General features: G+C 41.7%; 1 protein-coding gene across 1 annotated transcript in view; it reads right to left on the bottom strand.

Moving 5' to 3' along the window:
• LOC103178911 (alpha-actinin-2) overlaps positions 1-17,708 on the bottom strand; it is a 53,763-nt gene that overhangs the window by 16,278 nt on the left and 19,777 nt on the right. Inside the window, exons 2-10 of the mRNA XM_007893896.2 lie at positions 14,781-14,895; positions 14,186-14,305; positions 13,016-13,102; positions 12,586-12,673; positions 9,100-9,178; positions 6,438-6,519; positions 5,521-5,606; positions 3,503-3,595; positions 2,333-2,563 (exon numbers count right to left, since the gene is read on the bottom strand). Coding sequence (XP_007892087.1) covers positions 2,333-2,563; positions 3,503-3,595; positions 5,521-5,606; positions 6,438-6,519; positions 9,100-9,178; positions 12,586-12,673; positions 13,016-13,102; positions 14,186-14,305; positions 14,781-14,895 — 981 coding nt within the window. The remainder of the gene's footprint in view (positions 1-2,332; positions 2,564-3,502; positions 3,596-5,520; positions 5,607-6,437; positions 6,520-9,099; positions 9,179-12,585; positions 12,674-13,015; positions 13,103-14,185; positions 14,306-14,780; positions 14,896-17,708) is intronic.

The following is a 17,708-nucleotide window of genomic DNA, read 5'->3' as shown; positions in this document are numbered from 1 at the left end:
AATATCAGAATGCAAAATGAATGGCCATCACATCAAATGCTAAACTAGTAGTCTGAAGAAAGGTTGTTTTGAACACTGAAGTGAACAGCAACAGGTAAAACTTCTAAGAAAATAAATGTCAAAATACTCTCTTACCCCCTCTTTTAATTAAACAAAAATTTCCAGAACATCAATCTGACTTTATAGGCTCGTCATTTAACTCGGACTGGTTATGAAGATGCCTCCATGAAGCCCACCACCTGCTCACTGGACCCCATCCCCACCCCTCTCCTTAAATCCCAGCTCCACCTCCTTGCCCCACTACTCGCTGACATCATTAACCTCTCCCTGTCATCTGGTACTGTTCCTTCCCCACTCAAAACAGTCATTATCACCCCTACCCTGAAGAAACCTTCCCTTGACCCATCACAGCTATCTAGCTACCGGCCCATCTCAAACCTCCCTTTCCTATCCAAGGTCCTTGAGAGAGCTATTGCCTCCCAGCTTCGCTCTTTCCTCTCTCTTCCTCCATGAGCCCCTCCAATCGTGTTTCCATGCTGCCTACAGCACGGAAACTGCTCTGATCAAGGTCTGTGTGACCAGGGCTCCCTCTGCCTCCTCATCCTCCTCGACCTCTCCGCTGCCTTTGACACCATGGACCACTCAATCCTCCTCCACCGCCTCTTCTCCCATCTCAACCTTCAAGGTTCTGTCCTTGGCTGGTTCAGGTCCTACCTTACACACCGCTTCCACTTAGTCGCTACAAATGGCTTCTCCTCCAGCCCCCGCACCGTCTCGTGCGGTGTTCCTCAGGGCTCCGTCCTCGGTCCCTTCCTCTTCACCTTCTACATGCTCCCCCTTGGTGACATCATCCGCAGACATGGGATAAATTTCCATATGTATGCGGATGACACCCAACTCTATCTCTCTGCCTCCACCCTGAACTACAGGACAACTGGGGTCCTGACCGACTGCCTATCCAACGTCAAGTCCTGAACAAGGGTCAACTTTCTCCAACTCAACGTCAGCAAGACCGAGGCCCTCCTGATTGGCTCGCGCTAGCGCCTCCGCATCTCAGGCGCTGGCAGCATCAGCCTCCACGGCTGCACACTCAACCTCACTAAGCCAGTCAGGAACCTGGGTGTCTTGTTTGATCCTGAACTGTCCTTTTTCCCCCACATCCGCGCCATGACCGGTACTGCCTACCACCACCTCCGCAACATTGCCAGACTCCGCCACTGCCTCACCCCTCAGGCTGCCGAAACCCTCATCCACGCATTCGTCACATCAAGACTCGATTACGGGAACTCCCTCCTCATCGGCCTTCCCAACTCTTCCCTTCACAAGCTGCAGATCATCCAAAACTCTGCAGCTTGTGCACTCTCGTGCACCAGGCTCCATGACCCCACCACTCCCACCCTCCCCGACTCCACTGGCTCCCCATCCCCCAGAGGATCGAGTTCAAGATCCTTGTCCTCACCTTTACGGCCACCCATAGCCTTGTCCGCTCCTACCACTCCAACCTGCTGACTCCCTACCAACCTGCCCGCTCTCTCCATTCAGTGGGCTCCGACCTGCTCCATGTCTCCCACCCGACCCACCCTACTATCGGTGGTCGGGCTTTCAGCCTCTCTGCCCCCACACTCTGGAACTCCATCCCCGGTCCCTTCACCTCGCTTCCTCCTTTGCCTCCTTCAAAGCCGGTCTCAAGACCCTTCTCTTCGACTGTGTCTTTGGTCTCCCTCCCACCTCTCTGCCTTCCCTCACCACTACACCACCCCTCCCCTCATGCTCAGGCCCCGACACCTGACTGTTCAGCACTTTGGGACGTCCTCCCTAAGTGAAAGGTGCTCTATAAATGTAATTTTGTTGTTGTTGTTGTATAACAGATGATATTTCTATTTCATCAGCCGAGGAACCATCATGTTCTGTCAAGTAATAATAATAAATAAAATAATAATCATCCTTACAGTGCCTTTCACATCAGAGGGATGTCTCAAAGTGCTTCACAGGATATACTGTAAAGTGGAGTAACTTGTATTTTGTGGATCAACACACTGTTTGATCCACGTATCCTAACAACCCAGCAATCCGTCTAAACCTTAAACAGGAATGTACAGGATTGGAAAGGCCATTGTTTTTCCACACTAAAACAAATGAAAAATAATAAACAATGCTACACTATTCTATCTCGCTTGTCCAATTGTCTTAATGTATCTGAAAGCATTATTCTTGATTTACTTGCTCTATCCTGTTAAGTAGTTCTTGTAAACAATATTTCAAGTAAAATATGCATGCACTCTTTTTCACCCAAGAAGATTTCAGTCTGTAACATGGATTTAACTTAGCTTACTGAAACCATATTCCCCTCAGACGGCATGAATGCCGGTCTACTGCTGATCCTCAGCTTGGTCTGCAAAGTGTTGAAGTTGATCTCAAGATAGCATTTTTCATGCACTTTGGGTGGTTTGTGCAGACGCCTGTAGTCTCGGAAATCCTCCAACTTCTGCTGCATGGCCTGCATGGACTTTTCCGGCACCCGATTTTCCAGCCAGGGAATAGTTTGATGGATCCATTCCAAAAGCTAGAATAAAGTTGAAACAAAAAGAATTATGAATGTTCACATGCTGTCTGATATATCCTCAAATATCAGACACCCAACACTTCTCATGATCTTAGTCTTAAGAGTATAGTCTTAAATATTTAAGATTGTGCAGTCCTACATTTAAAGCCAAATTTTATGCCATTTTTTTCCCAAGAAAAATACACATTTTGCTTTAATAATAAAATATTAATCCTTGCATTTGATACACCTTTCACAATGTGAGAACATCACAAGATTTACTGTAAAGTGTAGTGACTGTATTTTGTAGGCAAATGCTGCAGTCAATTTGTGCACAGCAATGTCCCCAAAACACCCATGATAAAGTCAATAACCATTTTTAATTTTGGGGGAATTATTAACCAGGATATTGGGAGAAACCTTCTTCTCTTCTGGAAAAGTACTGTGGGATCTTTAATGTTCACCCGAAGAGGCAGATGGGACCTTTAGTTTAACAACTCATCCGAAGGACGGCACCTCTGACGCATCCCAGCACTGCATCAATGCTAGCCCAGCCTACATGAGTTCAAAGTCTCAATGTGGGGTTTGAATCCACAACCTTCTGACTGTGCTACCAACTGAGCCAAGTTGGTAATTACAAAGTTTAAATTGTCACTAAAATAAACTGCCCAGTTTGCTTTGAGTTCTGACAAGGGGTAGATTTTTGGTTTTCTTGGCCTTCCCAAACTCTAGAATTTATGCAGCGAATAAAATCTTTATTATTTTCGATTCATAATTTGAAAACAAGCTTGGCAATACCCGATTGCCATTAATTGATATATCTCAACTTTTCTACCTCGGTCCTCTTCTGTTCTATAGATCTTGGACGGGCACCTAAAATTCTTAATTTCAAAAGCAATAGATGATATAAAAAATAAAGGGTAAAATACATTCACATATCTGGCACAACTCTCAGCTTACCTCACTGGCTAGTTTTTCATAATCCTCCATCAATTTCTCGTTTTCCTGATTCACTACCAGAACTTTGCATATTCTGTTGGCTGCCATCTCAGCCTAGATTGACAAACACTGGCATTATTGAGACAGAAGGCATGGGCGTTACATGATAAAACAGTAAAACATACAATAAGCTGGTTTAGACTACAAGGATAATGTGCTGCAACAATAGAAGAGAGAGGATAAAGATGAGAGGTTAAAGGCAGAACTGTAGAAGGTATAGAAGTTATACCAAAGCTTTACAATCCATCACTGTTTAGACAAGATGTATGTTCAGTTTTGGTCACCATGCCAAATAAAAGATGTTACATTATTACAGGAAAGAGCAACAAGACTGATGCCAAGTGTAAAGGATTGATTTGGGAAGGCATATTAGAGAAACGTAATCATTACAGGCTAGAAAAAAGGTGATTATTGGAAACCCCAAAATATAAGTTAGTAAAAGGCATAAATCAAGTAAAGACAAACTAGTACTTTAAAGAAAGACAAGAAAGTTTGAAACCGAGGACATCATGTGATATTAGTGAACCGGTTCAGGACAGATATTGAGAAAAATTTTTTTTTGAGCTTTATTCAGAGTTTGGTAAATGTTCAAAATATTCTAAGTCAGGTGATGATGGGGGTGGGGGGGTGGGGGAGGGGGGTTGGAAATCATTCAACCATGATTCAATGCCATGAGAGTTAATATGATCAATGAACCTCAGCAAATTGAATTTTTCAACCCTGACCTTTGTTTAGGACAATGGCAACTAATTTGCGAGTTGTGCTAACCTTGTGCAGATGCATAGAAAAATTTACAGCTGCCCTTAATTATATGATTGACAATAAATGAGCTGGATTACAGATGAATCTGGAATGGATGTTAACTATGGAATTAAGGACTCCTGCAAATCACTCTGTACATATGAACATGGATAACCCAATCCACAAAGTTGATTGCATTGAGACTTCTTGAGTAAATGGTCCATTTACACAACAATCAACTTTGTGGGGAATACCCAATAATTCACAGGTGAACAGAAGCCAAGTATTGTACCTTGACAGGTGGTTGCAGAATTTACCAGCATCAACTTGGTTTTTAACTAAAATTATCTCTTGAACAACAATTTTCTTTATTGAATGAAGTCTACCCTGTATTATTACTGCATAGTTGGAAGTAAATTGGCATGATTGACTAACAAACATGCAGTATAAGTCAGAGCTGAGCCAGTGCAAACTGTGCTAGTGTCTCACTCCTGACACCAGCTGCAATCTAGATTTCAGTTGCAGTTCCATTAGCACTTGCTTCAATAGAAAATTATGCATCGATGGTTGAGAACAATATCCTTTTCTTTACTCGCTTTGTAATAGGATTTAGCAATTGTAGTGGGATAGAGCGCACAGTCTTGAAAGACACACAACCACTTGAGTAAGGTAGAGCCAGACATCTGTGCCTATACAACTGTGAAGGGTGTCCCAGCAACGGTTCACTGCATTAATACCTGGTTTACCTATGATGAGAGGTTAGATAGCCTGTGGTTATATTCATTAGAGCAAAGGAGTTTGATTGAGGTATTTAATATAATGAAAGGAATTGATGGTGAATGAATCTTTGCCACCCTGATCAAGGAATCCATTACAAAATCAGAAACAAGACAAGTACAACTGAGGTAAGCATTTTTTCGACCCAGAAGGTTCTGCTCCAGAAAGCTGAAGAGATAGAATCAATAGGAATGTTTAAGCAAGAGTTAGACAGATGCAAGAGCTATTAAGAAGTTTGGCAAAAGGGTAGGACATGGAAATAAAAGATCTGCCAAGTGCTCAATGGCCTCCACCTGCTCCTGATTTCCTAGGTTTCCTATGCTGAGTGGATGTATGTAACGTACAGGCATTTTGGAAGTGGAGATGGGGAAGGGGAAGAGAGGAAGGTTTAGTGTTGGAGTATAATGCACACAAACACTGCAGGCACCAGAACGTTACAGTAATTAATGTGTGGAGAGTACCTGCTCTGCTCCAGCAAAAGCATGATAGAAACATGAAACGTATGTCATAATAGCCCTGTCATCAGGTTTCGGCGTGTTTACAATATCTAGAGGAGAGGAGAATAAAGATGGGAGGAGAAGGGAAAGGGTAAGAACAGGGATTGAATAGACAAGGACTGAATGAACAAGGTTTTGTTTGACCATGGCAGGGTTGTAGTTTGGTAGATACCTCAATGACTTAGCTTTATTCAACGGTGAAGCAAACCTAGGAGAATACATAGCGTTGACAAGAAGATGAATAAATGCTCCTTCTAACTTGATAGTCCATTAAAAGAGTAACTGATGAGACACTGCCAACCATTGGTCAGACCATAATGAAATTAAGATTTTGGAAAACATGCTGTACCATTGAACATCACAACAGTGCTAGGAATTGAAAAGAATAATGTAGGAACAATGCAGTAGCAGAAAGGGAAGACAAATACAAAGAATCTAAAATACACTGAAAAATGTATAAACTATGACACAGGTAAGAAATGAAAGCTGGAGGTCAGAAGGCTCAAGATAGAAAGGTCAGAGGTGGTCTCTAGGCTTGACCTCACCTTCTGTGCACCTGAAAATGCATGGTAGTAACAGGATACATAAGTCATAACAGCTCTTTCATCAGGTCTTGCTGTATTTACTATATCTGTTTGGAAAGAAAATGTTATGTTTTACTAAAACAGGGATTTTGGAAAAGAGCTCAGGGACCATCACATTACATTACATCACATTACATCACAGTTATTGCCTTGTAAACAGTCAAGATAATAAAGACAACATGTATCATCCTTCTTTTATTCTAGTCAATCTGCAATATACCTCCAGATATGTTCATTGCTAATGGAGTTGTACAGCATCAGTAATCTAACAGTACTGGACAGTGAAATGCAAATTACCTTCAGCATCCAGCATCTTGGGGATATCCAGTTTTTTTTCTGCAATCTCCAAGGCAAGATTCAAGTTGTAAAGAGCATCATCCTACATTTATGAAATGATATTAAGAGAGTAATTGGTACCTTGGCAGAAAACTGGAAATGATCATCGCTAATGGTTTTCACTACTTTAAGTATCAGCATAGCAAAATAGTAACTCTAGCTGGGTAAATATTCATCATTGGTAACCCATCCAAGCTGTTTTTTTTAAAAAAATTGGATCCAATGAATACTGCCTACAACACAAACTACATGCACTGTCCCAAGCTTTCTGAAACTACACATTAGGTTAGCAAATAAAGATGTTGCCGAGGACAAGAAGTTCTTATTTCAAAGACTGGTCTTGTGGAATTACATGGCGCAAACTGAATACTTGAACTATTGATCCTGCAAAAACATGACAAAAATCCCAGGGCCAATGTTTCCTGCAGCGTAATAATAATAATCCTTGCATTTGAAATTGCATCTTATAGTGGAGTCCTGTAGTTTAGTGGAGAGGACCTGGGTTTAATTCCCAGCAGAGCGAAATGTTGAGCAGGTTTCCTTGCTCCACATGCCTCTGTTTTCCTAGCAGTAAGTAGAAACCCGGTTGTTAGTCGATTGGTGCATCGCTTTTCCAGGGGTAATAATTCATTCAAAATAAAAAAAATAAAAAACTGTGGTCACTCAATCCACGACTGTTTGTGGGACAATGCAGTGCACAACTGACTGCTGCATTTCACCCACAAAATATACAGTCCATTCATTTTGCAGTATATTTTGTGAAGTGTTTTGATATATCTTGAAGACCTGATAAGATGTTATATCAAATGCAGGGATTATTTTTATTATTAATATTATTATTATCACATCGCCAAGATGTCTCACAGCTCTTTACAGGTTATAATGTAATATAATGTAAAGTGGTTTTGACTGTGTGTTTTGTGGGCAAAACAACACCGGGTACTGGAGTTTTGTTCACCAGGTACTTATCCTTCTGTTCCTCAGTAACATCTCCTTTGAATAAGAAGGTGCAACACAATCAATAAAAGCTTGGCAGAGCTGCATGGAGTGCATCACTTCAATAAAATACAGAAATTCAGTACACATGCAATATTATCTGTGTAGTTTTCCTACTGGCTGCTAGCTGCTATAGTCAACGGACACTTCAATCTGGGAAACTTTTCATTCAGTCAATTATAATGTATCATAGTACGGAGGAGCTAAGTGCAGGCTCTAATTTGTTCTTCCTGAGCTGGAGTTTCCTCAGAATCAGATGCACCATTAAGGTTACTCTGTATAAAGACAATGTTTAGGTATCCCCCGTGCTGACATCAATGCAGCTCTAATACTTATACTTGATGCGGTGTCCCTGGTATGCAAAGTATACCTAATGATCATCACTAGTCGATCACCATTCTCAAATTCATCAAAAGCATACAACTATCATATATGACTTACATATTTAGTTCATCAGAAATCTTTTTAAACATACTGTAAGATTAATCAATGTTGTGCAATGAACAGAAACCAGGGGCAAGTTAAATACCTCTTTCAGTATGTCATAATCGATCAGATCAGGCCTGTGTCTGTGAATAAGGGCACTGAATGCTAGTCCATCCTTCCAGCTACATGCAGTGTCCACACACCAACCAGATAACATTGGAGCGAGCAACAGAACACATCATTGAGCATGCAGTGAGAGGGAGAAAGCGAAAATTGAAATATGATGTTGAATTTGGAAACTGAAGGAGAAGATGGACAAACAACTGATATAAAAAGAATACGAAAAAGGACCAGGAAATGAAAGAGGGGGAAATTAACATCTTTATCAATAACAATATTTATTTTAATGTAAGTTTGTGTAAATCGCAGGAGCAAAAGTGAGTGAATTTCAATTTAATAACCTTTTAAGATTTGGATTTGAGATTAAATCAGTAATTATACTTTTTTTTTAAGCAATATTGCTATACTGTATCCATATTGACACGATTCAAGTATAAAATTCAGATATACCAAACAATATTCTAGTCACAGAATGGTGACCAAATATAATGTTTGAGGCAAGAATATTGTTTTTTGCCGACTGTTGGTTGGAAGTAATTGTTGAATAAATGATTAAATGTTCGAGTTTAAATTAAAATTTTGATAGAAACTCCATGGATTTTGACTGCTTTGTTTCATTAAATTCAACGTACAAAGCTTCTGGCATCAGGAAAACAAAAGTTTATATTTTAGCAACAATTCCATGTTGCAAATAAAATATAATGCCATTCAGCCTATCAGGCCTTCTCTAGCATAGGATCTAAAATACAGAGAGCCAGAACCAGAGAGAATTCAAAATCATCTCAAAAGATGCTTCTATGTGCACAGCATTTGGTTATATATATATATATATATAAATAAAAATAGTAGTATCATCAATATTAATGGATTGTGAAAAACATGTAAGATTTACAAATCTCATTTATTAACAAGAATTTGTAAATGGACATTCTTTCAAGAACCTTTGGTAGTAAGCTTGGTATGGTAATTACATGCAGCATTGAGGCCTCATGTTAATAAAAGCCACCACTTCCCTCAGATCATGCAAAAACAAAAAGCACAAGCTACTGCACATTGGCATGCTACCAATCAGACAGATGACCTTTTGTAGCTTGGAGAAGTCAATAAGGTCAGGTCGATGTCTGTGGATGAGTGCGCAGAAGGCAAGACCATCTTTCCAGCTTTACAATGAGGAACAAACAAGAATTGAAGATGAAATGATGACATTATCTTCCAATAAAATTATTTTAGTGTCCAAAATGCAAAAATGCCAGATTATAAACACCTGATGCTACATACAAAAATGTACCTTTTAAAAAATCAGTAATTACAAGAATTGTTTCTACTGAATTATTCTGCATGTTAATTTTCCTGTGTCCACTCTACCTCAGTAAACATGTTGTACATTAATAGGATATAACATGTATAAATGAATGCAATAATTCATAGATTTCAGTTCTCGTTCTTTTCAGTTGTGGTTATTTTTCCCCAACCCTCTGCTAAAATGACGAAGTAAGTTCCACGACTGCAATTCAAATAACCATTATTTATGTGTGAGCCCAGACTATAAGGACTAGTTGGTTCTTTGACCATAAAGAATATTGGAAACAATGCTCACCCAATGTCCACACAAACTTTTCAGCAAGAGGTCACTGGATACTGATCAGCAGTAGAAACCCTGGCTCATCAGCATTGTGTTTTATTATGCACTGCTGGAAGACCTAATGGGTGAATCTTTTAGTTTACTGATCTTGGAAGATACAAACCATCTTTTCTGCATTGGTCAGAAACCCCAATTATAAAAACCACACTCTCTTTACTAACCGGAGGAGAATAAAAATCACCAGTGAAGCCCAGAAGAGAAGAATGTGCCCTCTCCTGCCAAAACTGATAAACATATCAACAATCAGAGAATCTCACTGGCCTCAGCTCCTGGGTTAGGCTGTGGGAAACCAGCAGTGTTTGACCTTCTCATCGACACGAGGATTCTGACACACTACTGTATCCAAACATCAATCCTTACTTTTGGTAGAGCACCTTTCACAGGTGGATAGCCAAAGTGCTTCACAGGATACACTGTAATGTGCAGTGACTTGGAGCCAATTTTTAATAAGCCTAACTTGAAGACAAGAATCATTCCCAAGGTATGTCACTGAACAGACACTTCCAGTACTCATGAAGATATGCATTCAAATTACGTCTCCCAGGGTCAGAGATGTTGCAATGCAATCAATTCTTTCTGTAATGAGTTCAGGTGCGGCAAAGCTGAATGGAGTCATGTGGATTGTAATTGGGAAATTTCTACTTACCCGAGGAAGCTGTTAACCAAGATGCAAATATCTTGTTCTCCTCCTTTATTATAGATGATTAACACACTAACCTACTACTTCCTACAATTTTTTTTATATAAATGTTTTTGTCAGCCAGGTGTCTGACACAATGCGAAAACTCATCACCATGCTTAAGAGTATCCAAACCAAACAGAGTTCCATGCCTCCCACCTACACATGGAAATCCCAGAGATAGATTGTTGGAATGGAATGCACATTCTCTCCCTTGACGGACGCATCCTGCTTACCTTAACTAATTTCGGAAAGTATTAGGAGCAGGTTGGCAAGAGCCAAGGCTTGGGGATCCCAAAGTGTGCGTTGGGTACTGCTGGAGTCTAAACAGCTAAACCACATAGCATGCTATTGATATTGCTGTCCAGCAAGCTTTCCCACTGCTTGTCCAGATAGGACCACCCTTCCCATTGGGGCTTTGGCTTTCAGGGTTAACAAGGGCTGAGTGGGATGACTCCCTGCCCCCAATGACTGGTCTGCCCTTCCAGATCCTGCCGATGAGCCAGGCTGGGCTGGGTTTAGCAGTACCACGGAATACTGCTGTCTTACGAACCGGACTACCAAGACCGCAAAAGAAGGATGGCTGGATTCTGACATTCCATCGCCAAGTATGTCACTTTGGAGCCAGTTCAGCTCCAGGAAGACCCACCCTGCCCAAGGAAGATAGTCAATAGTGTGAGCAAGTTTGAGTCCTCACTAGTACAAGGAATTCCCTGCGAGCTTCCTGGTGGGCGACGCATCTCAGCATGTAATGTGGGAAAGCATTGCTACCGTCTTCCTGTCCGCAGCTCAGGCACACATCTCTTCCCATTGAGTGATGGTTCCACCAATTGGAGGTGCGGAGTTTAACCAGCAGCTTCTTGCCTCTCTGCAGGCCAATCAAGGTGGATTCCAGGCACTGGAACATGTACGAATGTGTGTTCACGAACTTGGACTCCGGGTAATGCCTTCCAGCAGCTGTCACCCCAAGCTTCAGTTTCCTCATCAGATGTCTGGGAAGGGGGCATCTGCCTTCCGTGTGGTGGGAGGACTTTCACAGAACAGCTTGTGATGTGCTAGCCACCTTGATGTTCTTGAGGTCCAAGTCTAAGTACCAGGCCTACTCAGCACCAGTTGCTCAATCCAGATCCTTATGGGAGGGGCCTTGGCAAATAGTCGTGCCTGCTGTGAAGCCTCTTCCACATCCAGGGTGCCTAGTGACAGGTCTGTGTAGACTGGAGCCCTTCCTTCCTGTAACCGCATTCCGTGTTTGCCACAAATCCACCTCACAGTTTGATCCTGGACTTTACAGTTGGGTCGGAGGAAGCCTCTCCGCTGTATCCCTAGGAGCTCAGATCCATAAAGGAGGGTTGTTTGCACACAGGTCTCGTATGCCTGCATTGGGACATTCTTGTGCTTGAAGAGGGATGAGTGCCCTTCGCCCCTTCTCAGCGAGGTCCTTCAGGACAGTGTCCAAGCTGAAGTTGGTGTCCACTACAATCCCAAGGTCAACGATAAGAGTTAATGATTGGGACTGATGCCCCTTGTATTTTCCAATCAATTTCCTCCATGCCTTCCCTTGAGCCATGTAGAATCATGATTCTGCACTTGGGGGCGCCTACTTCCATGTCCCACTGGTTGGCCCAATGTTCAAGATGGTGAGTGCAGTGCAGAAAGTCGCCAGGTGAGTCCACCAGCAGCACAATATCATCCGCAAACAGAAGTGCTGCAATCCTGTTGGAGAGGCCTGGAACAGACACACCAAGTCCTTCCCCCTCAATGCCATCCAACACGTGGATGATGAACACATCGAACAGGATGGGTGACAATGGGCAGCCTTGCCTTACCCCCTTTTCCACAGGGATGGGCTCAGTAAGTCCACTGTGGAGCTATACATGGATCATGAAGCTGGAGTACACATTCCAGATAAAATCCAGGATTTGGCCACTTCATACAATGCGAAGCAAGTGTTTTAGAACTGCACATTTCATAAGACATCCAAGAGGAGAATTTCCATCGTTCCTATCAACAGTGCTCTACTTAATAGCATTGTGCTGTCTGGAGGACAGCAGGTTCAAAATTCCACCTAATGGTCTTACCCGGTAGGGACATTGTGTCTTATACAATTTTAAGATCAGTACAATTACAGAACATTTTTAAATGTAGTCTCAATTTCTAAGCCAATTCTTTGTAAGAACTCGTGAAAATCAGCTTCCAAATTGCAACTTTTCGTGATTAACATATATATCTACATCTTCCCAACTTACCTTGTATGAAAGTTCTGTACGGTGACATTCTTGTAGGGAGCGGTCTTTCTCTGGCACCAGAGCAGTAGGCCTTCCTTCGCAGAAGTTTCTGTACAGAAAATAAAATGTCAGTTTGATGAACCAGAAGAATTCCATAATTTAGAAGATTCTAATCAAAAGGGGCCAAGATTGATAAGATATTTTTATCGTTTTCCAGTTTTCCATGATCTGCCAGTGTCAGCCATCAAGCCAAGGTTTTTTTTAAAAAAATGTGCAAAAACTTGGAAGACCAGACTATACAAATTTTTACCTGCTGTTGTTTTAGACACCAGGTCACATCTCCCTGTCCTCCCTCCACTCTCCCCCACCCCCACCCCTCCTGCAGTAATCGTAAGGGTTTTGTCCATTGGTTTTGTTGAATTATTTGAACACAGAGGTTTGCTTCACTTACCCTCCACAGATATATCCTGGATAGCAAAGCGGAGAATTATTGTCCAAATCATACCCAGCGTCATCTTCACATTCCCATCTACTATTTCTATAGGAGATAAACAAAATGCTTATAGTACAATGTTCCTATGAAACACGATTTCCATAAACATTTTAATATGGTTAAAAATAGGCTTGGAAGAAAAAAAAAGTCTGTAAGTGCTGGTAATCTGAAATAGACAAGAGCGTGTTAAGACATCCAAGCTGGCATCTGAAAGAGAAAACAAATTCATGTTTGAGGTGCATTCCAACAAAAGGTCAGTTTCAGATGCTTTTGACCCATAGAACCATACAAATGTATGACACAAAAGACAGCCATTTAGCTCATTGAGTCTGTGCTAGCTTTCAGTCCCGCTTATCTCCCCTATAGTTTACTCCTTTTTGGGTATTTATCTAGTTCCCTTTTGAAAGCTAATATGGATTTGTCTCAACCACTGCGCTCAGCAGGGCATTCCATTTCCCAGCTACACAAAATGTGTGTAAAATAAAATCTCCTAACCTCCCCACTTGTGTGTCCGCTGTTAATTATTTTAGAGGACACTACTCAACGTGCAGATCTTACTTATCGATTAAAGGTAACATTTCAGATAATCAACAAAACCTGTCAATGATTTTAATCACAATTGTTATTCATTCAGTACGAATGTCACAGAACATCAATGACAGTATGTGGAACATATAAATAAATAATCCTTGCATTTGATATATTGCTTTATCACATCTTTGAGACGTCCCAAAGTGCTTCACAGAATGTACTATAAAATGTATATTTTGTGGGTGAAACTTTATAGAGTCATCTAAGGGAGGGGGGGAAAAAAAGGAAAGTTGAGAATCTAAACAATAGGCAAATGGATTCAGATGTTCCTTCTTTTAGAAAATGTGCAAAGAGGCAAGAAAATCTTGGGCTATATTTTCTGCCTAATTCAGGAAAGCCGTAGTAGTTGTTCTGAGTAGTTTCAAAAAAGGTTGTGTAAAAAAGGTACACTTCTAGATCCTCCCTCAAACACACTCACACAGACAGATAGGTGGACACTCACACACACAAGCACATTCTGAAGGTCCAGCCTCTAAGCTGGCCTTTTAATGAGCTTCTTTTACAACACTTGGAATCAACTTTTAAAGAACAATTTACCTTCAGCACCAATTGACACAAGCTTCACTCCTTTGCTTGCAATGTAGTCCAGTGCTTTGTTGACATTGGCAATTTTATGGAAGCGCATCTTACCCTTGTCTGGTTTGGGTAGTCGCTCGCCTATACATAAAAATAAGCATAAAACGATGGGGATGGCACATTATGATTTACCAACACAGAAGAAATGGTTCAGAACATTTGATGACAGCTGTTACTTGAAAACGCATCATCTTTAAAGCAGGTAGAGTCTTCCTTTGCATCAGCACAGACACTCATCCCATAAAATCCCTTTACGATTTTATCCCTTCCTTCCTTTGCAATCTCCTTCAGCTCTATTCCTCATGTCGGTCTACTGCTCATCCCACCATCAGTAGCTGAATCCTCAGCAACTATATTCCCAAATTTCTGTTACTTTCTCCCCGCCTTCAAACCCCTCTTAAAAACATCTATTTTGCTGTTTTTCGCTCAATAATCTCAAATTGATTCTCCTCTTGACATGCAGCAGTTTGATATACTCATCTCAGGTGAAAGGCAATATACAAGTGAAACATGTTGTTCATGTGACACAATTGAAAACAAGTGTGGATGAAATTACCTGAAATAACTTCCAAAAGCAGCATAAGTTTAAGGCCATTTCTAAAGTCTTCTTCAATATTTTCAATCTGTGTACCAGCTTTCCTCAATTGTGAATTGCACCAAGCAGTAAAGGTCTGGAAATGGTCAACACAAAAATAAATTAGGTTGGAGATGGACCTCAAATTACATTCTTAGCAAAGAAACAAAAATTGCTTCAAACAACATTCTGGTCTTTATTTTGCCTCCATCAACTGCGTTTCGCCCACAAATATACGGTCAATTCACTTTACAGTCTATTCTGTGAAGTGCTTTGAGATGTCAAGAAGACGTGAAAAGCGCTATATCAAATGCAAGGATTATTATTATTATAACAATCCCCAGATTGTCAAATTTGATTTTGAAATCCCTTTTCCATCCATTGGTTCACACTGATCATAGTAAAAAGAGTTTTCCAGTTTATGGAGTCCTGTAGCTCAATGGTTAGAGCACTCGCTTCGCAAGTGAGAGACCTGGGTTTGATTCCCAGCAGGGCGAAATGTTGGGCAAGTTTCCTTACTCTTCACGCCTCTGTTTACCTAGCACTAAGTAGGAACCCGGTTGTTAGTCGATTGGTGGATCCCTTTTCAGGTGGTAATAATTCCTTCAAAAAATAATAATAATTTGGTCACTCAATCCACGACTGTGTGCATTGTGATAACTGCTGGAGTCTAACCAGCTAANCAACATAGCTTGCTATTGATATTGCTGTCTGACAAGCTTTCCTGCATTTATCTAGCTCGGACCACCCTACCAGTTAGGGCTTTGGCTTGCAGGATTAACAAGAGGTGAGCAGGATGACTAACTGCCCCCAGCCCTGGTCTACCCTTCCAGGTCCTGCCGATGAGCCAGATTGGCTGTGATGTCATCAGCAGTGCCCTGGAATACTGCGGACCCACCTGGTTCAGGAAACGGACTACCGAGACCACCACAGAGGGCTGGCTCAATTCTGATATTCCGTTGCCAGGCATGTTACCTTAGAGCCAATTCAGCTCCAAGGAGACTCCGCTTACCTCTCCTCAAGGAGGATAGTCACTAGTTGGTTGTTTGACATCCAACAAGCGTGCATTTGAGCCCTCACTGGTGGATGGCAGGTACCAAAAACTCCTTGCGAGCTTCCTGGTGAGCAACGCATCTCAGCATGAAATGCGTGAGAGCATTGCCACCGTCTTCCTGTCTGCCGCTCTGGTACACATGCCTTCCCATTGAGTGATGGTTTCACAAATTGAGGTGCAGAGTTAAAGTAGCATCTGCTTGCCTCGCTGCAGGCCAATCAAGGTGGATTCACGAACTCGGACTCCAACGCTTTCCAGCAGCTGTCGCTCTAAGCCTCAGAGTTTCCTCATCAGGTATCTGGCTGGTATCTGCCTTCAGTGTGGTCAGAGGACATTTACAGGACAGCTTGTGACATGCTAGCCATCTTGATGTTCTTGAGGTCCAAGTCCAAGTACCAGGCTTACTCAGCACCAGCAGCTCAATCCTGGTTAAAGGAGGACTGTTTACACACAGGTCTCATTTGCTACAAGCCTGACCTGCATTGGGACCTTACGGTTCTTGAAGAGAGACGAGCACGACAGTTGTGCCCTTTGCCCCTTCTGAGCGCAGTTCTTCAGGACAGTGTCCAGGCTGAAGTTGGTGTTCACTACAACCCCTAGGTACCGATAAGATTCAACAATTGGGTCTGACAATCAATCCATAAACACTGATCACCACAAATACTGCAGCACGGCTAAATGTAAACCAATGCTATTGAGATCTAATAATAATAATAATCCTTGCATTCTGCTGTATTCACAAACCAGGTTGATGACAATAATAGCAATGTTAAAATTGGATTGTAGGATTCGTAAATGGCAAATCTCAAGTCAACAAAATTGTAAGCGGGCCCCTGAGCTGGCTCCAAGGTGAAATACTTCCAAACAAAATGTTGGAATCAAGTCAGCCCTCTGTGGTAGCTTTAATAGATTGATTCCTAAGCCCACACTTCATAGGCACTGCTGAGGACAGACCCACCAACCGAGGTTCCCAAAACCTTGGCTCCTGCTAACCTACGCGTAACACTGTCCAGAATTAGATGTGTCCCTCTATGAAGAGAGTGCACATTCCACTCCAGTCACATACATTTCCATGTGTAGGTGGGTGACCTACATATGTGGAACTCTCAGTCTTCAGATATGCTTAAGTATGGTGATGGGTTTCTGCATGTATCAGATACCCATCTGATGAAGAAAATGAACAAACAGGGTGATGCCCATCTGTGATTTCCATAACTTATTCTCAAATCTCTGAAGGTTGCAATGGAAGTTTTGTTTCTTTCAGTGGATTTCAGCAAACAAAAGATAAAAAAAATTACCGTTTGTCTTTCCTGTTAAATAATAAGAATCCCTTGTATTTGGTATAGCTTTTCATGCGCAGAGGAAATATCAAAGCATTAAACATGATATATTGGAGTGACAATGTTTTGTAGGCAAAATAGTGCTATCATACTGCATCAAGTGTGTGAACTTCAAAATGGCATTCTGTTGTATGAGGGGTCTAAGCACTCTGGAACGCTACCCTGCATGAGGGGTGCTAATATAAATGCAAGTTGTTGTTGTTGTCTACAGTGGGCAATGGTGGTAAGACACAGATTTAGCTTAGTACACTGCAATTCAGCTGTCATACTTTAGGAAGCTGCTGTTTGGAGGCCAAGAGCTTCTGCATAAGAATCAAAAGTGACAGAGAGAGGGATCAATTATTCATCCCGTACCACTGTAGTATGCCTTTTGTGCTATTATACAGATGCATAGGTCTACTCAAGTGCCACTTTGTGACCGGCTCAAAGATTTACTCTCAGAAGAATGGTCAGTCTGCAAGCTGAAAAGGAAACAAGATGACTTGAGAAGTGGCGGCGAAGTGATGCCGAGCTTGT

The sequence above is a fragment of the Callorhinchus milii genome, unplaced genomic scaffold (genome assembly GCF_018977255.1).
Source record: "Callorhinchus milii isolate IMCB2004 unplaced genomic scaffold, IMCB_Cmil_1.0 Scaffold3, whole genome shotgun sequence".
Lineage (NCBI taxonomy): Eukaryota > Metazoa > Chordata > Chondrichthyes > Chimaeriformes > Callorhinchidae > Callorhinchus > Callorhinchus milii.
This window is presented reverse-complemented; position numbering and strand designations above follow the sequence as displayed.